This window comes from Colossoma macropomum, unplaced genomic scaffold (assembly GCF_904425465.1).
Source record: "Colossoma macropomum unplaced genomic scaffold, Colossoma_macropomum, whole genome shotgun sequence".
Taxonomy (NCBI): Eukaryota; Metazoa; Chordata; class Actinopteri; order Characiformes; family Serrasalmidae; genus Colossoma; species Colossoma macropomum.
In genome coordinates, this window is record NW_023494790.1 from 27523639 (window position 1) to 27551495 (window position 27857).

At 38.3% G+C, this 27857-nt stretch overlaps 3 protein-coding genes across 4 annotated transcripts; all 3 read left to right on the forward strand.

The window, feature by feature from the left end:
- Positions 1 to 3064: 3064 nt before the first annotated feature.
- Positions 3065 to 9155, forward strand: mettl9 (methyltransferase like 9). Of its 2 annotated transcripts, XM_036572890.1 has the most exons (6): positions 3065 to 3228; positions 3380 to 3535; positions 3991 to 4181; positions 4349 to 4558; positions 6491 to 6675; positions 6811 to 9155. In XM_036572890.1, exons 2-6 carry the CDS (start codon positions 3380 to 3382, stop codon positions 7017 to 7019), a joined length of 951 nt encoding a protein of 316 aa, XP_036428783.1. In that variant the 5' UTR covers positions 3065 to 3228; the 3' UTR covers positions 7020 to 9155. The 2 variants fall into 2 exon arrangements, with proteins under 2 accessions (XP_036428783.1, XP_036428782.1); XM_036572889.1 differs by lacking the exon at positions 3065 to 3228 and having other exon boundaries at positions 3350 to 3535.
- Positions 9156 to 10288: 1133 nt separating this feature from the next.
- Positions 10289 to 15152, forward strand: kdelr2b (KDEL endoplasmic reticulum protein retention receptor 2b). The gene is made up of 5 exons (XM_036572891.1): positions 10289 to 10608; positions 11899 to 11999; positions 12252 to 12410; positions 12886 to 13138; positions 13823 to 15152. The coding sequence occupies exons 1-5, from the start codon at positions 10518 to 10520 to the stop codon at positions 13855 to 13857; spliced, it is 639 nt and encodes a 212-aa protein (XP_036428784.1). The 5' UTR covers positions 10289 to 10517; the 3' UTR covers positions 13858 to 15152.
- Positions 15153 to 16857: 1705 nt separating this feature from the next.
- On the forward strand, positions 16858 to 27790 carry daglb (diacylglycerol lipase, beta). Its single transcript, XM_036572893.1, has 15 exons — positions 16858 to 17445; positions 18826 to 18977; positions 19089 to 19263; positions 19613 to 19880; positions 21679 to 21801; positions 22132 to 22259; positions 22398 to 22524; positions 22636 to 22719; positions 22939 to 23016; positions 24316 to 24396; positions 24544 to 24671; positions 24875 to 24943; positions 26135 to 26207; positions 26319 to 26569; positions 26960 to 27790. The coding sequence occupies exons 1-15, from the start codon at positions 17351 to 17353 to the stop codon at positions 27153 to 27155; spliced, it is 2028 nt and encodes a 675-aa protein (XP_036428786.1). The 5' UTR covers positions 16858 to 17350; the 3' UTR covers positions 27156 to 27790.
- Positions 27791 to 27857: the final 67 nt, after the last annotated feature.

Below are 27857 nucleotides of genomic sequence, written 5' to 3' on the forward strand. Positions count from 1 at the left end.
ATTTTGAAAAAGTATTTTTGATGTTAATAATCATATCAATTTTATGCAAAAAAGATAAATAATTTCTTTTAAACATTGCTTTCATAATGTGTACAGTAGAGGATTAAAAAGTCCGAAAACGTAGTGCATTCAGTGTCTTTCCGCAGTTTAAAGAGTAAACTAAGATGAGAATTAAAGCAAAATTCCTTCATCACAAAACAATGCCTCAGGGATCATGTGATGTATTTGTAAACATATTGTGTAAATATGATGTGAATGCTTTTAAAGGCATTAAAATATCCACCACTGTAAAGTCTGACTCAGTAAGCTTCTATAGAAATGCACATTTCACATCAAACCACTCTGAATGGCTCTGTTTACATCTCAATGATTGAATTATGCAGAAATTTTGAAAAAATACAACCCAGCATGCAGGCTCTTAAGATATATTGATGCTACATCAACTCACTTTAACCCAAACTAAAATATAATATGCTTTTTTCATTAGTGTATTGATCTATCTATTTGTCCTCCACCACATGCAAGTCTGTGGAAAGTACACAGACCCTACTCTACACACCTCACCCAGACCCCTTGATGTCCAGTGAAAACATTGTAAACACGCTCTGATTCAAGTTTTTCTACAGAACAAAGTCAAAGAAGTACAATTAAAAATGATGTATGGATCATTCTACCGAATCAAAGTTCAAACCGTGCTCCTATAATAAAAATCAATCAACCAAACTCAACCAAAACACAAGTGCCATGTCTGAAATGGTTCGCTAATCAATTGACCCTACCCATGAAAATCTGGATCACTATATAGAACACTATCATAGAGAACAGAAGCTGTGATGTAGTAAATGATTTCAGACACTGTCATGTGGGTTTGCTTATTACAGCAGGTTCTGATGCATAAACATTATAAATGACGTGCCCCTAGTCCACTAAAACCACTGAGTTTGGCTGCACACATAAAAAGAGCTTACTTACATCTGTATCAGGTCTGAAGAGAGGTCAGTGGAAATGCTGACATTATGGGCTTAGTGATCCCCCACAGAGAAGTTGCACATGAATCTTTAAACCAAACAACACACTGTATTATGGCTATCCTCCATCCACTATAGGGTATACCGGTTGTACACTACTTACTGCAGTGCATTGTGGAATTGTGTGCACTGGATCTTCTGCACTTCTGCATCTTCTGTTTTTGGACATCACTACAAAATGCCAAAACTCTAAAAACGTGCACTATAAAGTAAATAGGGCCACACCCCTGCATTTCAGCACAGGAAGTGAGGCTGCATCCCTGTCCCTCATGGCCACACAGTGAGCAGTTGTCCTGAAGTCTGAGAATCACTGTGTAATATTAAGAACTGTTACTACTGAAAGACATATTTTTATATTTTAAAGAAAAATATTATGATTTTATGTGTGTGAAGCTGTTTGAAGCTGTGGTTGTGAGTCACATACTGGCTAGAGTTTTTGAGTTCTGCTTAAAATTGGCTAAAACTGTCACTAAACAAACAGTCACTACCAAAATATTTGGTAAAGGTTCAGTAGTGTTATCATTGTTTTGGTAGTGACAAAATTGAATGTTCAATCATTTGTTTTAATAAAATAAACAGAATTAAAGTAATTAAGCTAACAGATTCTAAAGTCAAAGTCAGGTAAAAGTCCAAAATGTGCTTTCAGCTCTGACTTTGCACCAGTTCATAAGACTGATCCTTATAGGTTTTACCCCTCTAATGTATTACTGAATAAATTTATCATTGCTGTCCAATGAAAACAAGAATCTCCAAAATAGTAATTTTACAGGAGAAGGCAAAAACCCTCTTACCTTTCAATGTAAGTCAATGTAAAAAGATTTTGTTCCAAGTGATTTTAAAGCATTTCTATTCGTCCATGCAACTGGTGTGTTGAAATGACGTAGAAAACATGGAGATACATTTTTTTTTGCACAGCGAAGTTATAAATGTTCTCTTTAATTGCTCTTTCTGTTGAGATCAATGACAATATTTGACAAAATGACAAAATTTTATTGTTATAATGATAAATTGTGTCTCATTCCACTTTCCTGAGCACATGATGGATACTGTCAGTAGTCAAAGAACACAGACTAAACATATGTTTCATTACAAAGATGGTTGGAAATAACTGCTTGGTGGCGTGGCAAAGATGGCCGCCAAGTGAATAGACTTTCCTATAAAGACTTTGATTTAGTGCAGTTTGTGAGACATTGAATAAAAATCATTGTGGTTGTAGGTTTCTTCTTCTCGTTCTTCTTTTTCTTCTTCTTCTTCTTCTTCTTCTTCTTCTTCTTCTTATTCCCTGCTAAAAAAAACAGCATAGACCAGCATAACTGGTCACTAGCGAAACCAGCATATGTTGTGTTTTGGATGCTGGTATGCTGATCAACCAGCATGACCATGCTGGGGTGAGCAGTTAAACCGGAACCAGAGCAGCACAAGACCAGCGTAAAATAAACCAGCAGTGACCAGCATAGCCCATCTTAGACCAGCATGAAATGCTTGCTGGTGTGTGCTGTTTTATTTTTAGCAGGATTATTATTATTATTATTATTATTATTATTATTATTGTTATTATTTTTATTAAATGTAGCACTACATGTTCTATTTTGTCTGTTCCAACTCAAATCTCAGAAATTCCATGACGCATATTGTGTTTCTCTTGGTTTCTGATGGTTTTGTAATGTGTTTTGGCTTTTTTAATGGATATCCCAATGTAAAGGATCCTAAATGTTTAACAGGTGACCAATGGCTGAGTCTAAACGCATTTGATGGTTTCCTAATGGGATCTATAGGTGTTTCACAGGAAACACAATGGTATCTGTTGGAAATTATTAAGCCAATTTCAATTAGGAAGCAAAACCATTAAGTATTAATACTAATAGTTTCTAATGGTCCTTTTTCAGCAGGGGTGAAAAGTCTTGAAGTATCGTGATCTAATATTTTTGCCCTGCTCTGGACTACAAGTCCCACACTGAGGTGTCAAAGCCATGAGGAGATGTAGAGCTCCATCTGGTGGTGGCCGAGCGGATCACACGATGGCTGTGATGACCGTGCTCTCAGCTAACCCAGGAAGCAGTTCGTCTTCACCAGCATTTCTCCGGTAGACGAATGAGGAACTTCAGCTAACGCTACGCTTACACAGTCTTTATCATTGCAGTATTTATTTTACGGATTACTCAGGCATGATGTGGCCGTCTAAGCTCCACCACACCTGCAGGTTTGTTTGCTCTGTTTGGGGGTCCGAGGGTATTTCTGCCAGCACCTGGAGAGTCTCCCGTGGATGAGTCCGGGTGTTTTGGGAGAACAGAATAGTGGCGTTTTACCGTACGTGCCGTTGACTTATTCTTCTTGCTATGTGTTACCTACAGATGAGGACGCTGCTTTTTGGTGCTTGGGTGGTCTTCTATGTATCGGCTCTGCTAGCAGCGCGAAGGATGTGGTCTGGAAAGTATGTCCGCAGTCCGCTGGCTCGGGCTGCTTTGATGGTGACCAACACTGAGTTCACAGGACATGAAGTTCAAGAGGTAAACCTCTTTTAATTTGTAACTTCATACAACCTAAACCCTTGATTTTTCTTCTGGGTGTTTGTGGCAACACCGGAGTGTATTATATGTCCTGTTCTAGGCAACATTCTGTGCACTGAAAATGTGTGTGTGTATATATGTATGTGTGTGTGTATATATATATATATATATATATATATATATATATACACACACACACACACATACATACATATATACAGTTGTTTTTGTCCATTCTAACTTATGAAAGACTTGGGTAGCTTTACAGTGGTTGTGATGGAAATGACTGTTTGGTGTTCATTTAACCATTTAATTTTGATGAAATTTTGAAACATTGGTGGAATTCCCCTTTAAGTACTGACAATATGGTGTTGCATGGTAACATAATTGATCACAATAACGACGATTGCCCACCCTTAAGATGAGATGTGAATGGTGGATCTTCTATGTTTCAGTGGTACCGTTGCTGTCCTGACATGCTTGGAGAGACAGTTCGGCCGCTGTTCGTGCAGAGTCAGTTAGACACAGATACGCAAGCTTTTCTTCAGAGGAGTGTGGAGAAATCTGGCTGGCTTTTCACCCAGCTGTACCACTCACTGTTCTCTACCATCTTCAGCCCCATCGTCTCAAGAACATCTATCAATGGGTACTTCTTCGCAACATTTTCCTTATTTTCAGATGTTTCTTATTGCGCATTGTAGTTTTTTCACACAGTGATGCCAATCATTTAATCACAGATATGCTGGAGACTCACCGCTGCTACAGCAGTGAAAAAAAGTAATTCTTATCTCTCTGTGTATCTTTGGTCAATAGGTTTCTGGGCCGTGGTTCCATGTTCGTCTTCTCAAGGGATCAATTTCAGCTCCTCCTCCAAATTGATCCTGACTGGAAAGGAGAAAGACTTCTGGACCTCGGCGCTGGGGATGGAGGTGTCACAGATGTCATGGGCTCTCATTTCAGAGAGGTTTATGCCACTGAAGTGTCTCCTCCAATGAAGTGGCAGCTCCAGAGAAAGAACTACAGGTGCAGTTAGTTTATTCCCTGATATCGTAGGTTTGCCAATGTAAATATGACATGATCAAGGCGTGAGGACAATTAAAACACAATTTGATGGGTCATCTGTAACAAACACCATACTTCATCGTGAACCATGTTAAAGGGCCCAGATTGTACAAAATTTTTCTTACTTTTATTTTGCCTGATGTCCACCTATGACGTTTATTTTTTTTGTATCAAAAACATTCATAATTCAATTTGACATGATAATTTTCCTACCTCTCCTTGTCCCTCAGAATTAAACTGTTTGTTTTTTCAGTGTGCCTTTAAGATAGACGTATGTAAATAATGTTTGTTCCAATTAGCTACCCTGTATTGTGCTGCGTTCAAAAGCGGTTCTGTCTAAAACATTCCTTATGACAGCTTTATTGTGAATAGGTGAGGCTAAACTGCTGTAGGCTGAACAGCCAGATTTATGTAGATGCCTTGGTTTTTGTTACGTCACAGAAGCAATTAATTCAAAATTCATTTCTGTAGCTTAGTTTCCATGGGCTGCAGAACACTTTAACCCTTAGTTTGAGAAAATGAGGAGAATATATTTTTTCATGACCGTGGCAGTTTAAAGAAGCATACCATGCTGACTGTCCTATAACTGTCCTATTGTTCAGTTTTAAAGCTCAATGCATAACACAGGTACTATTAGGAGTAGACAGCACATATCTGACCTGTTTGATCTTTTCGATTGGAATCTGGTTGTAATCTAGTAGTGCATGCGACTCAAAATGACTCAAATCTGAATAGATCTTGTTAGTAATCAAACCAAATACGTCACCCAAATGCATGTGTCAGCTTAAACAGTGATATGAACAGTAACAGTTGACTTTGCTCTCTGTTTCTCATAGTAACCAGTGAGCATGTATTTTTATCTGAGTTTGGTGTGTTCAGTTCAGTGTGGTTCCCAATTTTCCCCAGTCACTAAAAATAATTACAGCAGTCAGTAGAAAAGTGTAAGATACCCAGTCTTCTAAACTCCCAACAGATTATTAAAAGTTGTGCAGTGTATTTAAAGCTTAAAGGAACTCTCTGGCCAAAAGGAATAATGTAAACATCACTACATCTGTTGGACACATGGCCATATCGCTGCTGTCGGGACAAAACCTTGTGTCTTTGTTTTTGTCATTTTTCATTTTTTGTCCTAGTTTGAAAAAGGTGGTTGCAATTTATGTTGTATCAAGATTTCATGATGAACAGACCAACAGAAATTGTCCAAATTACTTGGAAAAATATATTTCTCCTTTTTCTTCTATTAAAAGTTAAGAGCGTTTTTCTTTGTCCCATTACGTTACCTTTTTGGAGATAAGAGGTTTTGTTCTGACAGCAGCAATATGCACCGTACATCTGTGCCTCAGTAGTCTGAGATTTTTCGGTGTAAAGTCTTTTTATAAGTCTTATAACTATAGCTGTTCTAACTGTCTTCAAGTCATTATTACAATGAAAAGAGTAGATCAGTCGAACAAGAGAAATTACACTGATGCTATCCTGGCTATTATTTATTAGCCCAATATCTCAGTGGCTAGGCTAGCAGTCAGGATTGGTGGACTCCAGGGGTTCTCATTAGATGTATTTACGTACTGCATGCTGGGTATTGTAGTTAAAGGACATTGATGAAGGAAAACGTGAAAACAATATAAAATCTTGAATTCTGTCAAACCAGTGAGGCTAAGGGAGATAATCCTGCTCTAGACTAAAGTGCATAACACTACATATAACATATTAAATGCTAGTTTGAGATCAAAATGCCCCTTTTAAGAAGAAAAAACAAAATGATTGCTGCCTGACGGCCTCTGTAGGCCTTCTTCTGAGAAAATGCAAATGACACCACTTTGCATGAGATCTTGGATGCTGCATGAATGGCTCTTGTTATTAAGTTTTAACTGTGAACTGTTTTCTTTTTGTCAGGTTGTTGGAGATTGATGAGTGGCAAAGGACAGGGTTCCAGTATGACCTTATTAGCTGTCTGAACCTGTTGGACAGGTGTGATGAACCGCTGAAACTACTTCAGGACATTAAGGAAGCTTTGGTACCAGGCTCAGGGAGGCTCATCCTAGCAGTTGTACTACCTTTCCAGCCTTATGTGGAAACAGGTATGATGTTACATGCAGTAACAACCAGGCCTTATATTTCTTACATCACGCTGTGTGCACCTTTTTTCTCTGTTTTTATTTAAATATATGCCAGTAACCTGTAAAGCTAGTTCATAATAGCAGTTTTGCTCCTAGGTGGTAAATGGGTGCAGCCAAAAGAGCAGCTCCAAGTGAAAGGCAAGACTTGGGAGGAGCAAGTTACAAACCTGTCTGATGACGTTTTCCAGAAGATCGGATTTGAGGTGGAGGCTGTCACACGTTTGCCATACTTGTGTGAGGGTGATATGAACCAAGATTACTATGTGTTAGATGATGCAGTATTCGTACTCAGGCCTCAGGAATGAGAATGTATTTGTCTTTCTGTTATGAACAACTTGAATTTGCATGCACGTGCAGTAATATGTTAGTTTCTGGGAATTGCATTATTTTTGGGAGGGGGCGTGGGTTAAGGGTTTAACGTGAAATATCTTAAAGGGCTCAATTTAAAACCGATGTTAGTGACTGTATTATGTACTACATCTCAGGACAATTATAGTAGTGATTACATTTCTGATTACATTACTATCACATTTTGCTCCAATATACTGGATTTAAATAAATATATTTCTTTATTGCGGTGGGATATTAAAGATAGGCCTAAAAAATGTAAACTTTTTCCTATAGCAGTTTCTTGGCTAGCACATGCCTCCTCTAATGAATGTGAAGGCTGTGAACACATCTGTACAAACTACATTTTATTTGGTGCTGCTAGAGGACAAATCCTGTAGGCTAAGACGGGGGGACAAAGCCCCTGTTAAGAAAAAATGTGTACTGTAAAGTACTGTAAAGCATATGGTAATGATGCACAGGCAGTTAGTGGAAATAAACTGCAACAGCAGCAAATTTTGTTTTTGTAGCACAAAAATAAAAATCTAATAAAGGGGCATCCTAACCTGAGAAAGAAGCCCCCCAATGGAAATCTTGCATCAGTTGTCATCTTTTTTTACAGAATGTATCATTTATATGTCGAATAACTTCTAATCTTTGCATTTTTTAAAAATTAAACATATTATTTATATCCTAAAATACAACACACTAAATATACTATTTTAAATTACAATGACTGGCTTTGATCAATTTAGGTCTTAATGAATCCCTATCATTATAATAAGCTATAACAAAATATAGATCACAGTAAAATGCAAACATCTACTTTGTAAAATACAAAAAATGTCAATTTTTATTATTGGTTGAACCATTCTTAATTATATGTAAGTTGATTTAACAACAAATTATTATTATTATTATTATTATTATTATTATTATTAGAGCAACTGTATTAATGATAAGCAAAGCAATAACATTCAATTATATGATAAGAGCAACTAATTTAATGGTGCAGAAGATTAATGTACCAAATACAACTGATTAGGTGTGGATGTAACTGTGTGTAGCTGCGAAGCTTACATACAGACTCCTTTAAGATGACTCAGAAAATCTAGCCAAACTCGCTCTGGCTAGCACTAACCACTAATGCTAGCTTGCTCGTGAAACTCCAGGGAACAGCTTTAACAACTTTAAAATCTAAAGTCATATTTTGGGGAAGTATGCTAAAGTGGGGCTTATCTTTACATTTTTCTTTTCAAAAGAACAAATATCTTGCACCAAAGGCTTTTTCCTTCATATTACTCTACTGTACTGTACTCACCAGCTGTACTTACTTCCTGAGTGAGATATTTGAGAGTTATTGCTATTATGTGGTCTGTTTGACATGGAGTTAGTTTATTGTGGATGTTGAGAATAAACTGTTTATGCATCTAGACATAAAATGTAATCCAGTTGTTCAGTATAGATAACTGGTTTTTATTCATCATCATATAAAAACAGTATATTGCTTGGGAGAAGGCCTGCATTCCGACAGAAAGCTCATTTCACCCGCTGTGCCTACTGTGCATCCACTTGCCTAATTTTCTGAGAAACATTGTAAGCAATGTCCAAGCCTCATTTGAATAAATGCTGCACATTTTTTAGTACTGCCAACATAGCCTTTGATTTTGGCCATAGCCATATTTAGCATTAAAAGCTGATCCATTCAGAACTCCCTGTTTGAACATTGTTCACTACGGTGAAGCAACTTCTAACTCCAGTAACTTGACAAACCATGTGGTCGTTGGAGACCTGCATTTAAGTCCTGTGGGGGTCTTTTATTTTGTTCGGTTTCTGAACGACAGAAATATTACACTTTCATTTTTTATAGCAAACGGAAGTAGGGCCAAATATTTTTGCTGCTTTAATTTTGACATTTGTGAGTTCTGATTTTTGTCAATTATACAGGGTTTGTATTTTTATACTGACAGTCATTTGCAAATGTGATTAGAATAATGATGATATGTATGTCTCTGTAATATGCATGTCTGCAATATTTGTGTGAAAGTTTATCATGAGTTATGAGACTTGGGGCTAGTTTCATGGATAAGGATTAAACCTAGTCTTGGACTAACCTGCGGCGTCCATGCTGTTTCACTGTTGAAAGACCTGTTTGGTCTAGGTTTAGGCTTAATCTGTGTCTGGGAAATGAACCCATAAGATTTACTTCTGTAGCTTATCTAGTCAATGCCTGACTACAGTGAATTTCAGCAAGATGGATAATTGTGTTTTTGTGCAAAAATCACAAATTCACACACATAATTCACCAAAATAGCACATCTGGAGTCCCTGATGTCAAACCCTAATAATGGGATTACTTCTTTTGTTTTCTGTTGCTTCTTGTCTGTGTGTATATTTGTCTCCTATCAATTACACTGTATAACATTATAATATAATATCTCACATCACTCTTTAGCTGAACTTTGTCTCCTCTTTCCTTATATTACCATCCTGAATTAAGTAAACAAATACAAGCATATGCAAAAGTTTGAACTCTTGGTCAAATAACATGTTTTGCTGATTTTTGGAAAAAAGATAACACGTCTTCTACAGAGAACACACTTCAATATGCTGTTTTTTTTTCTTTTTTTTGGCTAATTTCTGTTTATTTGCTTAGTTTAACACATTGAAAAAATAAAACACATATAAAATGTGCTATAATTTATATACATTTAAATAAAAGCTAAATTTACCAGCTTTTAAATGTTAAATGATAATATTTAATATGGAACATTAATGACTGTCTGACATTTATTTGAGGTCCTAGATTACGCAGATATAACGAGATCCACCTGTGTGGTAACTTTTTCTTGTGTTTTACTATTTATAACCATTTCCTTTCGTGAACGAATCGCTCTTTTGAACGACTCTTTTAAATGATCCAGGCGAATGATCCCCGCGCAACTCAGAAGGATAAGCGGCTTAGATAATGTATATGTGTGTGTGTGTGTGTGTGTGTGTTTTCGTGCAGAGTGGGTTACGGTAGGTCTAAACGCCCACTCTTGTGTGCTGAATCAAACTCACATAGTTCGATTCATTTAAACGGCTAGTTGAGGGGAATCGACTCCCTAAATCGAGTCGTAATGCTCGTCACTAATTTCCTTAACAAATGTTAAAACAGGAGTCGGAGCTCGCGGCATGTCCCGCCCTTTCCGGGGGTGGTTGCGCTCCCCGGGCTCTAGCCCGCCTCGCCCCGCTTCATTGGCCGCTCAACACGCTGGACACGTCCCCGGGCCACGTCGCTCTCCTCGCCATCTTTCAGTTGGGAGTGGGGCAGACGCCGTAGATTCGGTGTCCTTATCTCACTTTTGGGGACCCACTCGCTGCTGAAGTTCGGTCCGACCTGTCCGCCATTTAACTGTTTCTCATTCTAACGTTACTCTACCGCTGAAGGCGTCTCTCTCTCCTTCTCTCTCTCTTTCCGCGCCGACAGAAACATGAACATATTCAGGCTCACCGGGGATCTCTCTCATTTAGCGGCTATCATCATCCTGCTGCTCAAAATATGGAAAAGCAGGTCTTGTGCCGGTAAGGTTACGCTTTTTAAAGTTACCTGTACCCGACTGCAAAGACAAATAGCTCTGCACAGACTGTTTCTGGGGTGTGTTTCATATTTGAGTGTCATTTCTTTGCATTTGTGAGGTTTTCAGCTAGCTGGCTAACCTAGCTAACCTACAGAGCTAAACCCACTTAGCTAGGTTAGCTGGCTCAGAGTTTGTCGCAGCACTCGGCCAGGCCGCGACTCCGCACAGCTAACTCCGCTAACTGACCCCCAGTTCAGCTAGCTCCGATATTTAGACTTTGGTCGTGTTTTCTTATCAGTTGAGACTGCCTTGAGCAGTTTTACTGCGAGCAACAGACATTTCATCACCTCCTTTAGACCCTTTAAGATGAGCTAAGTTAACCTGAATCATGACCCAGCCGAGATCCGTAGTATCACTTTTCCTCACGTTATTAGTATAACTTAGATAAGAGCACCAGCCAGTGGCCACTTTATCAACGCAAATGTTCTATTATTCTATTTTCTATTATGCTCTGGTTTCTTTGTGAGTTAACGTCAAATGCTGAATATATAGAACACATCTTGCAGGGAAACTTCCAGCCACATTGGTTACCATAAGCCCGTGGTTGGAGATCATGTTATTGTTTACTAGCATGTTTTTTCAGATCCTCGTATTAATCCGTTTTGTATTACGTACTGTATGCAGTAATGTTAATGCAGAGCTCAACTTCATTCATTCTCTGCATTTCTCTCTCCGGAGGTTGGACGTGACCTCTGACGTGGCAGGATGTACTACTGAGTACTGTAGTCATCATTAAAAGAAGCCAGAGTTAGTTTTAAACTTTTACTCAAGGTTGTTTATTAATGTAAAAGACGTGTTTTGTTCCTCAAATCCCATCGTTGCAACTGAGCAGACTAGAACTCTGATGTAACTGATGTTTGATAAATATGAGAATCTGTGTTCTGCCTCCTTTGGACTCTACGAGTCAAAACAAATATGTATGAAGCTTTTATGTGGTTTTAATTAATATCTTTCAGAAACTGAAAAGAAGATATACTTACACAGCCTGTCACTTATTTTATGATTTAATGTTCTAATTCGGTTTGTATTTTAGGGAGTGGTTGATCGTGCTTGATGAGTAAATGCTATACTATTGACATTGTTACTGTTGACATATATGTAGTAGGTATTAGAAAAGGTTGCCGTGTTTGAGTCTGTTTGTACAAACGAGACAAGGGGTTTAATTCATTGCATCATGCAGTATTCACAGAGTCGTGAACATTCAACTTACCGATCGTCTTTTTCTGCCTTTTAGGTATATCTGGCAAAAGCCAGATTCTCTTCGCCCTGGTTTTCACTACTCGCTACTTGGACCTCCTCACCTCCTTTATCTCTCTGTACAACACCATTATGAAGGTGAGTTGGCGTGGACTGCTGAACTTTTTCGCACTGAAGTGTACACATATTTTGATCTCTTCTTCCAGTATGTCATAGCAGCATTACAAGCAAAATACTTGGAGAAATAATACTACTACTAAAAATACTGCTACTACTACTAATAATAATAATAATAACAGAAAAGTGTCAATGTAATTGCTAAACCTGATTTAAATTGCTTGTCTCATGTTATATTGTCTGTATGATTCTGTGTTGCTTTATTTTGTACAGGTTATCTACATTGGATGTGCATATGCCACAGTGTACCTGATCTATGTTAAGTTCAAAGCCACCTATGATGGCAACCATGACACTTTCAGAGTGGAGTTCCTAGTCGTCCCGGTGGGTGGCCTTGCTTTCCTCGTCAACCACGACTTCTCTCCTCTTGAGGTAAGATGTGCCTGGACAGAGCCCACGTTTGTGGTTTTCTCTACATATTTGTGCATTCACGTGTGTCCAGTAAGTGTCCAAGTGTGTCCCTATTTTTGAAAGTGCAAAAGCACAGCGTTTAAGAAAACACTAAATGCACCCTTTCCCGAGTACTGCACTGAAGTGGTATGAGACTAAGCAAATATCCCACAGTTTAACACATTGGTCAATTTCTGACTTGTTTTGGAAATATAAGAGAAGAACAGTAAAATGACATGAACTTCTGTGATTAGCTGTCCAAAGGTACACAACTGCACCCTTATGGCCTTAACGTGTACTTCTGCTCTAAGCCGGAATTTGTCACAGAAGTGTGACAAGTGTGAATTTTAGGACATACCGCAGTTTCACTGTTTTTAACTTTAGTGCATTCTGAAGTTTCTTTAGAGTTTAGCGGAGAGCTTCTTTACTGATGTTTTTGTCTCGTTTGTTGGTGTAGATATTCTGGACCTTCTCTATCTACTTGGAGTCAGTGGCCATTCTTCCCCAGCTTTTTATGATCAGTAAAACTGGTGAAGCTGAGACTATAACCACCCACTATCTGTTCTTCTTGGGGCTCTATCGTGCCCTGTATCTCATCAACTGGATCTGGCGCTACTACTTTGAAGGATTCTTCGATATGATTGCCATCGTGGCAGGCATTGTTCAGACAATCCTGTATTGTGATTTCTTCTATCTTTATGTAACAAAAGGTAAGTACAGTAAGTTACCTATTATTATTAAACGTTTTACATTCTGTGCTGCACTAAATCCAATTAAACAGGACTAATTATGCCCTCTTTGTATTGAAACAGGCAGTTGGTCAGTGTTCTTTAAACCCTGATGCTATGCTCAGAAAAGCATATTGTGAGAGAAAGTGACATAATTTATCGGAGTGGAACAATACCCTCAGCTCACGATTCATATTTTCAACAAGATTTGAATGAAGGAAAATTATGATTATCCATGTTGTTGACAAATTCACAAATGAGACTAGAGCTGTGTCGCAGTCCCTAGCATCGTTACACCTCCAGTAACTTATCATGATCACGATAAAGATTGCCATATTGCCCACACCTAATGTCACATAATTAGTTAAATGTGGTGGTTGTTTGCAGCGTTTGCTTAGGAGAAAGTAAAGGATTTTGTTCTTCTAAATTTTGACATGAACTACATGACATAAATGGAGAGGTTGCATATTTACTTTTGTGTAATGTTTCTCAAACAGTGATTATCAATAGTGAAAGAACAGTAAATGTGATCATCAGAATATCAGAAGCAATGGTCAAGTACACTGTATGCATCTAGATAGACAATAGACACTTAGATACATAGATAGAGGACGTAAAACCACTTGTGATTTTCTGGATCCTTAATGTGTCTGTTTCTGTTTATAGTGTTGAAAGGAAAGAAGCTGAGTTTGCCAGCTTAAGTGCCAAAGCCAGAGCCTTGGCAGTTGTGCGTGGGGGCACAGGACACCGCTGACACCAAGTTTGAGTAAGATGCCTGAGATGGAATACAAAAGGGATCCACTTCTCTTTTTCCTGAAACCTTGACCAGCTCTGGGACAGTTTTGGATTCAAACTGTGGCAAACCCTCGGCTTCCCCATTATTTGGATTCCTGATTTTTGTTTTTTGTTGGTTGCCTTACTATTTTTTCATTATTAGGCACTAAGGAAAAAAGTAAGAAGTGTTTTCTACATGAAATGTGTATTCCCTTCAGTTTGGCTCCTGGCATCATAAAAGAGCTGAAATTGCCTAAAATTTGGCGGTGTGTAATGGTCAAGGGGACTTATTCTTGCTGAATATTGACTATATTTGTAAGAGTATTTGCAATCTTAATAAATGTACATTGTTTACTGAAACTCTAGATGAGTGTTGGTTGGACAAATTACTCTCTGTGACAGATTTGTTTGAGGAATGGTTGTTTTTACATTATCACCCTATGTAGATTCCTTTGCAAAGGAAGGCTAATCTCAAAACAGCGGTTTTGCCCCATGCTCTGGTCAGCTCTCATATTTTGTTTTTTATTAGAATGAAAGAGCACCTTTTCAGTGTTTTCCTAAGTTTGTGAGATGGAAAATTTCAAAATAATCAAGTCTGTAGCAATGTGGAAGCTGATGTGTTTTCTTTCTTTTTTTTCCCTCTTTTTTTTGCACCAGAGTCATGTTTGCATCAGTTTGCACACTGCTTTATTTTCACTGCTAATTGGGTATTTCATTTACCCAAATGATGCATTTTGCTTCAAAAATGTTTTTTTCCACTCTTGACATACACATATTGCGTATATATATATTTACCAGATTTTAATCATGTTGGCCAATGTGCTTTTTTAACATTTTATCTGACGTTTCTAAAATTGAAAAAAACGTGAAATTCGTTGAGGTAGCATATAACTTAATAATTGAGGGACTGACGTTCCAGACATTTATCTTACATATTGAACGTTTGACTTTGATTTTTTTTTTTGTCAGAACCATTGCCAGCAGCATTGCCCATATAGTTGTAAAGCATGATTTGTATATTGAGCTATACTTTACTGTTATATTTTGTTTCTAATCACTGATGGATGGGCATTGTTGCAAATTGGAATTGATATTTTTTTTTTTTTATTATGATTATTTCTGGATTATAATTTTCCTTTTTTTTTGCTCAGCAAAAAGCAGTTTTTTTAGTTATTCAGGTTTGCATGATGTCCACCTCAAATAAAGATTTTATGGGAAACACTATTTGTTTTGCTGTGTCTTGTTCTATAATTACATTATTATTAAATTATTCTGGGCAGGAATTAAACTTAATCATGGACTGTATTTTCTTTTCAATGAATCTTGAATCAAAATTTCTGCCTAATTAAATTAGAAGATGTAAACAAAATCATATAGATGGGTTTGATGTGAAATGCTCTGTTCTACAGAAAAATGCAGAGTCAGAATTGTTCACAGTGGTGGTGATAGGAACCAGACTGAAGATATCTGAAGAGTTCAGTCCTAAAAGCTCTCTCAGAGGAAATGATTACATGAAAATGTCATGAATACGCTGCCTGATGACTTTTACATTGTTCAATGAAAGTTTTGAGATAATGTTTTGGCATAGGGCGTTAATGGTGGAGAGGTACATGCAGATTGTTGCAAGGTGACTTAAAAGATGTGTGTAGGTTCACTGGTGATTTTGGATACTAAATAAAATGGTCATATTTGTGTGGCAGACATTGTGCCCCCTGATACCTAGCAGCACCACTGTAAAGAAATCGGAGTTGGTAAGTTTCTCCAGAACAGAGCATTTTACATTAAACCAGTCTTGACAGTTCACATCTCAGCAGATGCAGAAATTTTGGAAAAGTAGTGAATTTTTTCCTTTTAAAAAGGGGAAATTATCAGAGTATTGTATAAAAAACACTATGTATAGTGTAAGTATGTAAGTGTTCTGAATGTCATTTTTTTAAAACAATGTTGTTGGTTGTATATTTTGGGGCTTTGTTTCTTTGAAAAAACGTCCCTAATGACTCCCTGCATAATTGGACAGCAGTCTTAATTAACTGCTGGAATCCTGTATTGTGGCAGCCTTAATGGGCATCATGTCCTTGGTTTCCTCTAGATTTTTGTCGGGCTGTGTGGTGACAGCGTAGTGGGACATGATGAAGCCAGTGCTGCTCCGCTTGTGTAAGAAATCTCAGATGAAACAGCAGTTTGTTTGACTGAAGTGTAGTGATGGTAACTTTCTAAAATATCGGCACATGTCTAGTATGTACACTACTGTTCAAAAGTTGGGAATCACTTACCATATTAATAACGGCTGTTAGTTTATTCAGTAATAACGCATACAGTGTAGACTGGCATCCTATAGAAAGGCATACCCTGCTGAAAAAAGCAGCACAGACCAGCATGTGTTCCATAAGCAGGTTTATGCTGGTCATGCTGGTTGACCAACACACCAGCATCCAAACACAACACATGCTGCTTTAATTGGTGACAAGCTGTGCTGCTCTATGTTATTTTTTAGCAGAGTTTTTAATAAAGATATTAAATATATTTAATATTTCAAGTTTGTGATTCAAGTTGTAGAGTAGTAGCATTTCAATAGAATGATTTGATACATTTTGTGCACCATTTTTTGTTTAATTTTATTGAAAACAGTGATCTCAAACGGTTAAACTGTGATTACTTTTAACCGCTCGTATATTCAAGCTTTGGACTAAGTAATAACAGACGTACAACTGACCCTTGTTAACGATTCTATCTCTTCGTGTATCAATATTTGCATTTATATGTATTGTATGTACAGATTCACACATTGGATTAAATGATAAGTGTAGTATGATTGCTGCGGTATAAATTACTAATATAACTATGTCGCAAAAATATTTTCTTCTTCAAGGGAAAACGTCACGGAACGGAACGGATCTCGCAGAGTGCAGAAAGCCGGCGGAGGATTTAAGTGTTACACCTCAGAAACAGAAAATAACAGAGTGCTCGCTAAATGTCGCGCACAGCTAACGAGCTGTGTAAATAATCGTTTATAACAAATATGAATCTTCGCTTTCTTTCCTTAGGGTGTTAAGTATATTTAAACAAGGGGCCGGGTGATTTCAGCCGCGGATAATTTGACTGTATTCTTTCTGCAGTGAAGTTTGATAGCTGACTGTTTAGGGTAGCTAATAATATTTCGGCTTCGGTCTCTTCCAGCTGGAGAGGCTCCGTCATGTTGTTTTTGTCGTGCCACTACTGCTAATCCGGACTGAAAATGTTAAGGAGAGGTTATCGTTTGCGAGTCAGCTAGCGCAAAGAGTGTGAGTTAAGCCTGGGAAGACCGCGCTGACTGCGTAAGTTCCCTTCCCTTGGGCGTTGGCGAGGTTTTACAAAACGGCGTTTCGGTTTCCTGAGCCCAGGCTGGATCAGCTGTCACTCCGCTCCCTCTGAGCTGTCACCATGCCTGGCATGGTCGTGTTTGGTCGGCGGTGGGGAATCGCCAGTGATGATCTTGTACTGCCGGGCGCCTTTGAGCTGTTCATTCGAGTCCTGTGGTAAGAGGCCGGGTAGCTTTTTTGGCCAATGTGTGTCTTACAGCTGAATCTCAGTCTTAAACGGCTCTCTGTACCCTATGTAGTGCATGCATCGTGTAACGTTCATGACGTAAAGTCGTGAAATAACGGCTTGTACACCCAAATCGTACGTTAAATGTTGAATGTAAAGCCATTTATGTTCTTTTAAAAACTGAACGAACCCCTTTAGTGCCCTGTGTGAGTGGAGGAACCACAGTTTCATGAGTAACATGTATAGGAAGGAGGGAGCCTTGTGAGTGAAATTCAGTCTTGGTTCGTATCGCAGTTTTAGTTAAAGTGTGTAACGATTTGGATTTGATTTGATTTTCAGTATTTTGTGTATTTTGTCAAATTACTGTGTCTTAACTCTACAGAGCTTATTTTTTTACAAAAATAAATGCTTCACGATTGTTTTCCTGAGAAAAATACAAATTTTTTTTAAAGAACAGATTTTTAGAGATCTTGTGAAGCAATACAAAAATAGGTTGAACCCCATGGACACTAGTTTGAATCACTGACAGTGTTTTCTACAAAAGGCAGAAACTGAGAGACCCTCAGAAAAAAGAGAGGTGCATTAGCGATACATTTTTAAATTTCAGAACACTGTTTTAAATATTTATTTTTCTGATTTTTGATACAACCTGTCCAGGGTGCATCCTGCCTTTCACCCAATGACTGCTGGGTTAGGCTCCAGCCCCCCCACCCCCGCAACCCCCCGCAACCCAAAAGGATAAGCAGTGTCAGGGAATGTGTGCGTGTGTGTGTGATTTTTGATACTTGATTGACATAATTACACCTGTAGTTTTCACATATTAGGATTTCAGATATTGCACAGTGTGTTCCCCCCGAGCTTTGATTGCATCATAATTTGGCAAATCTGACAATTTGGGCAACTCTGGATTGTTATGAAAATCATTATACAGTTGTATGCAATATCCCCAGTCAGTTCGTGTTTTGTAGGCTTTCTAAGTGAAAATAAGGATCAACACATCCTCCATGGGGAACAAAGGACATTTTCTACAAATTTTAGCGCACAGTTTCTATTTATTTTCAGAGTTTAACATATTGGGGAAAAAAACAAAATGTGACAAATTTGGCACAGGCCACATTTTTGCAGAAGTGTGTTCTCTGTAAAGGATGCCTTAACATATTTTCACAAAATCAACAAAACATAATTTAACCAAGAGTGCCCAAACGTTTGCATATGAATGTATATGCTCAGAGATATAAAGTCTTTGTAGCTACCACAAGTATGAACCATTATGCCAGAGACAGTGCTTGTAGTCAAGTGTAGGAGAAAATATTACCTGCCAGACACACTGTGAACTGTCCTCACATTTAAAGCTCTTTGTTTTCTCTCAGGTGGATTGCTACTGTAGTCCTCTATGCCACACACAAAGGAAAGTTTGATTGTCGTGGTGGAGTTGTTTTGCATAGCTACCTTGTTGTCCTCCTCGTCCTGCTTGCTGTCATTATCTTAACCTTATGTGCAGTTGTTTACGTCAGTGCTCAAGGTAAGCCTTATCCATTGGAGAACAGTCGTCTGAGACCAATCTGTGTACTTAATGAACATTTCATATGTTCATTAGAAACTAAAATGTACTTCTCTCATGTCTTTATCTAAGGAACCATAATGAATCCAGGTCCACGACGCTCAATGCCAGTCCTGGTATATCTTCGTGCAGTCCTTTACATCCCTGAGTTTGTTTGGGCCTGTCTTGGAGCCGTCTGGGTATCTGATAACAGTGGAGAATGTGAACCAGCTGAGATTGGTCTTGTAATTGGCGCTGTGGTTGCTAGGTGGGTGAAACAATAATTTCGGACTAGCAGACAAGCAGCATTTGAGCAGCTGTAGCAAAGTCAGATAGCTGACATACAGTTAGAATTTAATTTTATTGATTTATTGAATGGGTGATAAACAACACAAGATTGTAGATTAGGAGTTGATAGCTAGAGCCCAACCTGTACATTCCTGCTAAGTGAGCTAATCAGCTTGGTGTATTTAGACCTAATACTATTAAGGGAACCACAGAAAAGCACTCTTATTAATTCCAGCATTCAAAAATGTAGTTATCTGTATGTTTTGGCCATGCAGTCAATGCAGTAAAACTGGCTTAGGGTTGACATGCTGTCTTGTCCTCCTCCCTAGCTGGATCATCTTGTTCGCCATGGTTTTGGGCGTGTTGATAGTCTTCGACCCGTTGGGCAGCCTACGACGGCCAACCCTGATCGGCGAGTCCTCGGGCCTGAGAGATCTGCAGAGTAGCGAGTCCTCGCAGCTCTTTTACACTGCACGATCACTAGCTGTGCGTGTATGGGAGAGCCGGCTGCGCCTGCTGTGCTGCTGCCTGCCTCAGGATGATAACCACAGAGCGGCCTTCTCCAGCATCGCCCAGCTTGTCAGCGGCTTCTTCTCGGTGAGCTGTGAAACCATAGCTAGATGATGGTCACTGGTCACAACTCTGTTGTGCTTATTTTACTGTATGGTCATTTTTCCACTGGGTGGTGCATGAACACAAACCCAGAACTGTCCATACCCTGGTCGAATACCTGTGTTGTTTCCTGTCACATAACAGAACTGTGAAAGTAGGCAGAGTTCTCTTAAGCTTGTGTGATTTCTCAAACAAATCAAGTTTCAACAGTAAACACTAACAAGAATAAGTATTAATGAGAGCTTCAAGATCTAATTTTTTTTTCAATTTATGTAAGAGTCACAAAGAATGATTCTGACTTGGTAGCACGATGATTCTATGATGATCAAAGAAAGCTGTTACACAAAATGGTTATACACTGCCTGAGACATTGTTTATTGATATATTTAATTTTATTGCTTTCTTTCTATTTATGGCTGTTTATTTATGGCCAGTTCCACAAGCTAAGTCTCCTAATGCCAGCATGTGCCTCCTCCGAGATGTGAAGCGCCACCGCATATTTTCAAACTGCTGCAATTGCGACATCATAGGACAGTTTAACATACTTGGAGGAGATCACTAACTGTCAATTCTGTCATGTCAGCTAAAAAACACCTGCACTGACTAGAAGAGCTATTGATAGGGCAAGAACGAGGCCTATTATGTTTTCTCGTACTTCTGGCCACGGTTGACAGTCTCCTGGCGATAAGGTGAATCGTTAGATGGTAGCGCCACTTGAGATCCTGAGACATAGTTTTGCAACAGTTTTGTGATAGTTTTGTGCCTACAACATTTTTAAAATACCTTCAGAGTTAAGAGTTACATAGAATCCAAAAGAAAACTGATTTTTGCTGTTAATTACATTCTACTAAGGCTTAATCTTATTTGGGAAACCTTGTGTTAACCTTTTTTCTTTCCTCTACCTTTTTTTTTATTTCTACATTTTCACAGAAGTAAACATAGTGATAGTGTGAGTTGAACTTAATGCTTGTCAAATAAAATAATATAAAAACAGTGCAGTTCAGTAAAAGCTGTAGTTAAAACTGTAATTAATCTAGTTATAAGGAAAAGGAATGTGCAAATGTCATCCAAACTTTTGTCTGAGGCCACCGTCTCTGTGGCAGCTAAGCTCGATACCTTTTTGTCTGAGATCATTGCATCTGATGTACAATTGTGCTAGAGCTAAGACATGACAGTGCTTTGCCCGAGACCTGAAGCTGTGTCTGAAACCTGATGCTGTGGCCTTAGGATGTCCTAAAACGTGCACAGTGTAATAGAACGCGTTTTGTACAGCCCCACCCCCCGACTGTGTTCAACCCATGCAGCACAAAAGCCAAGTTTTTAGAATAGTCTCGTCTGTTAGGTAGAATAAATATGGTATAATTGTTTAGGTCCGTATTCATTTCATTTTGAATGGTAAACAAAACGGCTATATTTGTGTTGTAGATATGGCAACCCCTGGGTTCTATTACCATCACTGTAAAGAAATCTGAGGCGGTAAATTTCTCCACAATGAATCGTTTCACATCAAACAGCTCTGAATGACTTTGTTTACATCTCAACCATTGAATTGAAAAACTGGAGGAATTCCACTTAATGATGTATGACTTCCAACCCAAAGCCTCAGTGGTTGAGTTAAACATTCACACAATTTTGGTTGTAGAACTTAATGTTGGGATTACATAGATTGCTGCTTAAATAAGTAAATAGCAATACATCTTTTTTGGTTCAGCCAGCTGATTGCCTAACAGAGACATAAGCTTGATATATGTGTGCAGTGAATTCACAGTATTTATCTGTGTAGGACACAGACCTGGTGCCCAGTGACATCGCTGCAGGCCTGGCCCTTCTGCATCAAGAGCAGGATAAAATGGAGCACTGCAGAGACCCTGATGATGTCATACCCCACAGCCCATCATCCCCCATAGTGAGTCTATTTCTCTGTCATTGGACTAAGAGACTAAATTGAACACTTACAACAGTTTGTGAGAGTATTAAGATTTTACCTTTGTTGTCTACTTTTGTGAAATTGCCAGTGAGGCATACAGAAATATGAACACATTGGCAATCTGAAACTTTCCAAGGCTAAAATAAGATATAATAACGACAGCAGAACTGATTTTTGTAGTGTCATCATGAGTCATGGGTCACTGGTGTCATGGCAACTCTGAATATTTTTGCAGATCACTGTGTATGCTGTGGGATCTGAGATGTTTCTAGATTTTTTTAAATATACAGAAATGTTTTCTGTGTACAGAGAGAAGATTTGGAGATAGAGCTTGAGAAAGCTGCACATTTTATGCAGTTTGCTGTTGCTGCATATGGGTGGCCCTTGTATGTGTACTCAAACCCTTTTACTGGATTGTGCAAACTCAGTGGTGACTGGTGAGTTTTCCATTAGCAAAGATTATATTATTGTTTCATTATTATTATTATAAAGACCATATTATTGCTGCTTTAATCCACATAATCGTTTACATGTTGAAGTGCAGTTGAAAGGAACAGCAATTGATCTTTTTGCAGCTGTCGTAACCGTAATGCAGAGTCCGACCTGGTTGGAGGAGACAACTTCGGCTGTAATTTTAGCTCTATCTTGCACGTCACTGGACTACAGTACCGAGACTTTATTCACATTAGCTTCCATAATCAGGTAACATATCGAGTAACTCCATATGACTTGTGTAGCTTGACTTTGATAGTTATGATTGAATAAGTTATGATTGAATGAAGGGTTTCCTGAGCACTGTTAGTTGCTCTGCAGATATACGAGATTCCGTTCTTTGTTGCACTGGATCACAAAAGGGAGGCTGTGCTGGTTGCTGTGAGGGGAACACTGTCACTAAAGGTATGTGGTGACTGTATAATCGTTTCGATGTTCAGGAGAACATAGCGGCACACCAGTCGTAAAAAAAACATTGAAACATCGAAATGGACACTAAATACTTTAAAGCAATACTTCATTATTTCATCTTACTTAGTATTCTTTTCTTTGTGAGTAGAAATGCTTTACAGCCATTTATGGTATCTGCCCTTTTGGTTTATTGTATTGTATATGTATGTACAGGACGCGTTGACGGACCTCTCTGCAGAATGTGAAAATCTGCCAGTTGAAGGCGTGTCAGGAGCCTCTTATGCACACAAGGTGAGGTTTAGTGTTGCTTTTATGTCAGTGCAGTTTTCTGTCAGAGCAGTGCAGGGCTGTAGGTCTTTTGGAGTCTTCCCATTCCAACAAAATTATTACATTTGTACTTTATTGATTGCTTATTTTATGATCTACTGCAGTAAGGTAAATGCTTTAACATTACGCACACATTTTTGATTTACATTATATAATTATTTGTATTTAATAACATAATGATCTACTTTATCACATTGATTATTAAAATACAAAACAGGCAGACAGCTGTGTGGATTTTCTCTCAGATAATTTCTTAAAAAAAAAATACAGTTAATACCAGTTTAAGTACTCTTTTTGATTGACTCCACTTTAGTTCTAAAGGTAGTTCCTCTTCCATTGCAATGTGTCTCAAACTACTGGGAAATAATTTATTAAAGCCCCAGGAAATGTAAATCATATGCTTATGTTGGCACACAATATATATGCACAAAGTATGTGCTGTGACAAATTTTCCAATGTCTGATGTATTTTGCCAACGTTCTTCTCTCTTGATGTAAACTGGGTGATCCTAATCTTGGGTAATTCATGCATAAGCCTCTAAATATATATGTGGATCAAGGTTTCATCAGACATAAACAAAGTCATTGAGAGCGTTTTGAAGTAAAATGGTGCATTGTAGAGAAAGCAGATTTCGAATGTCTGTAATGGTGGTGACAGGAACCAGGGGTCTTGATGTCTGCAACACAGATATATCCATGTTATTTACTATCCAAAATGACTTCTGAACCTACACGTGTCTTCCGAGTTTTTATAGGTAATGTTGGAAATAATAGAATAGTACTAACTGGATTTTTTACATTTAAAAAAAAAAAAATATACATTTTAGGCCAAAACCTTATTTCAAAACTATTGTAAAATAATGCCTCAGGCGTCAAGCAGCATACTCATAACCATTTTATGTAATAACTTTCTGTGATGCAACTTTTGGAGGCATTAAACACTTCAGCTTGGGTCCTATCACAACCACTGTGAACAATTCTGGACAAACTCTTTTCAAACATTTCATTTCAAACCAGATTTTCAAATTCAAATTGAAATAATAAATCTTTGAAATCTCCTCTCTTACTTATGAACACAAATGTGGTATTGATTGAAAGTTCAGAATCTGTGCTTTTGTTCGAATATTTCTGCTTGTTCCAGTGAGCTACGTGCAAGAAATAATGAAACAAAATTCAAAGTTCAACATGTATAAGAATGGAAAGTATGTTCTGCTTGCTCTGCATTTGATTTGTACAGAAAATATAACGTATTTCTGTTTTACAGGGCATATCTCAAGCAGCCAATTACATCTATAAGAAGCTTGTCAATGATGGCATCTTGAGCCAGGCTTTCAGCGTTGCACCTGTAAGTCTCATCTACAGGAGTGCTAAGCACTCTTAAGTAAAAAGTTCAGCACTGCCATTAAATACAGTCATTGTCCTGTGTCATTTTCATATGAGTACTCTTCTCTTGGAACGAATCTACATGTCATGTAAATGTATGTTTGTGCAGGAGTACAGGCTGGTCATCACAGGTCACAGTCTTGGTGCAGGCACAGCGTCCCTCCTGGCAGCACTGCTGCATAGTACTTACCCCACTTTGAAGTGCTACGCTTTTTCACCACCAGGGGGCCTCATGAGGTACGCATCCAGCATGTCAAGGCTCTATGAAAAGTTTTGTTGCCAGTCAAGTCTAAAATTTCATAACACATTCGTTATCATAGTTATCTAGCCATAAATTTGATTGGTAACACACTGGGATGTATGATAGGACAGTATTGAACATATTAGTGCTTGAAATCTTATAAGATGCATTTTAATTTCCTCCTAATGTCTCCCCTTAGTAAAGCGCTTGCTGAGTACTCCAAGCAGTTTGTGATCTCTGTGGTTCTGGGAAAAGATCTGGTCCCCAGGTGAGGATTATATGCAAATGATATAGACTTACACCACACAGCTCAGAGGTGTAAATGAAAGTTTGCTCATTAGCATATATTCATAGAGCACTTTAGAGTATTGTTCCAAAGTTTTGAATTGCTGTTCAAAGGTTTGCAACCAATGCTTTCAATAATACAAAACTAATTTGGTTGCAGACAAGTGTAAAAAATGATTCAAATGTGCTGGTGTTAGCTTTTAAATAACTAGTAGGACAGAAGGAAACTATAAATAAAAAGTAAGAAATTTTAGATGTGTCCAGAATGATGATTAAGAAGGTTGTACTTTTTATTTTTTTTATTTTAAAATTTTAAAATTTCTAATTTTCACATATTTTTAATTGTAAAGAGTAGCTTTACTGAGTCAGGAGGGGAAAAAAAGCATGCAAAAACATGGTGTGCATGCGCTGCTGTGAATCAGCCTGTAAAGCCTGAAATAGCAACTTAAATATGAGAGGTGCTCAGTCGGATTTCATGGGTTTTTTCAGACTTTTCATATTAATGTCACAAGTACAGGTCTGGTTCAATATTTAGGTCTCAAATACAAAATCAGCATTATGCTAATATGATGACAATAATAGATAATTCACTTGCAACCTCGGAAAACATGTCCTTCACCAGGTTTCGACTGAGTTCTCTTTGAATACTCTTTCAACCCCATTCGCAATCAAGGGGGTGGGAAGGGGTCTGAAGCACAGCTGACATTACAAAATTACAATTATGCATGATTCCAAATCTTACAAAGTTTAACTTTAAGTTCTAAATACATTACAAAATAAAATGTATATCCAGTCATCATATTTCAGAAGTGGATGTCAAATCTCCAGGCAGTTAACTTGACAAAAAATAAGTCAATAAATAATTACAGTATAGTATTTACCATGTAATAATTTCTTGTTCACAGAAGACTTTAAATACTAAATAAAATACCTTTTGATGAATAGTTTATTTTCACTATGAGTTATTATTGTATATAAATTAACAAATATTTTATATACCAGTTGATTCCAAATGTTTGAACAGTTGTTTACATTGACATTTCAGTGTGTTTCTGGTGATACTTTCAAATGTTAATGTCTTTGGCTTTGTTTGTGGGACTACTTTTGCTTCACTTCCCTAAAATAATGCAGTCAACCAAGGTTTCCCTTTCATTTTTTTTTATTTTTTTTGTAGATTGAGTATCCCAAACATGGAAGACTTGAAGAAGAGAATACTGAAGATGGTGTCTAATTGTAATAAACCCAAGGTAAGATTATTTGTTTATTTATATGATAGAAATGATTATGTGAGTCATTTCATTTGTCTTGTTCTCTTCTACGTACCTTATAACTTCTCTCTTGTTCCGTCTGCTCACCAGTACAAGATTCTCTTGCATGGCTGCTGGTATGAGGTGTTTGGGGGAACCCCAGATGACTTCCCCACAGAAATGGAGAACCGGAGGGAGGAGGCATTAAGCCGACCGTTACTTGGAGAGGAGAGCTTATTGGTGCCGGGCTCCACTTCCTATCATAGCATTTCTTCAGATGACTCCCCCACCCTCCCCACCCACCTGCCTCTCTTTCTGCCTGGACGCATCATATACATCACAGAAGATGGGCCCTCACGCAGGTCAGAGCCCAGCTAACTTTCAGCCATTGAACACAGATAAAGTCACCCTGTGTTTCACACGTAAACACTGAGAGCCATAAGATGTTTACAGTGGTGTACAGCCACATATAAAGCCCTTCCTTTTTTAATTAATGAGGTCATAAAAGTACAGTTCACACACACCTACTCATAACTCTGATGAATTCAATGCATTCATGCTCCATTGCATCATGGTAATCCCCTGTGCAATGCCCGCTTTTTAAAACCGCCCTCCTAAACTTTCTAAAACTCATCTAGCGTGTGATAAAAATGCAGAGCTGATAGAAATATACCTTCAAAGTGTGTCTGTCACCTAAAGGTATCTCTTTGTCTTTCTTTCTCTCTGGGCCCTCTCTTAAACCCGAAACCCAGACACTGCTTCTCCCAGGTGCGGTACCGTGCAGAGTGGTCCAACGAGACCGCGTTCTGCAGCGTGCTAATCAGTCCACGGATGGTCGCTGACCATATGCCTGACGTGGTCCACCGGGCCCTGCGCAGCCTCATCAGCGACCGGCCGTTCTCCCTCTGCCCCTCCTCCCACAGCAACAGTCACCTGAATGTCATCTGAGCTCCAACTGCCTGGAGCTTGGATCCTGAAGTGACTGTGGCACTGAACACACAAGGAGGTTACAGGAAGCTTCTCCGTTAAAGACTCCTCTCCCCCAGCCCTGACATTCTCGAGCAGTTCAGCTCGTTCTGATTTTATTTATTTTTTTAATTTGCTGTGTTTGCAGCGCTGTACGCTTCGAATGATACTGTAACATATACTGCATTCTCCCATCAATCGAAGCCTAGTGTGTGTTGTTTAACAGCGTTATGCTGTGATAATTGTGAGAATTCTCCTTAATGTATTTCTGAAGGTTGGACTTTTAATCCATGTAAGGGAAAGAAACATCAGTAACTGTGTAGCAGTGGTGTCTTGTTTGTGCTGTATGTTTTGAAAATCAGGGTGAGTAGTGCCTATGCATAGCTGGATGTGCTCCTGGAAGTGTGAAGCCTAGCTACAGATTAGAGCAACATACAACTCCAGTGCACCTGGAACAGATGCACTTTTGATGCATGGCACTAATACGTTCGATTTGCATGGAAACAATTGACTAAGTCAGCTCATTTACTCAGCCTTTTTGCCATCAAACATTCTCATCACAACATATTCATTTTTCATAATGTCTCAATAAAAATACGTTCATGAGAAACATGTCACTTTGGTTTCTGTCATAATTAAGTAATGAGATCATAATGACACCAAATTATGGAAAACGTTAAAAGT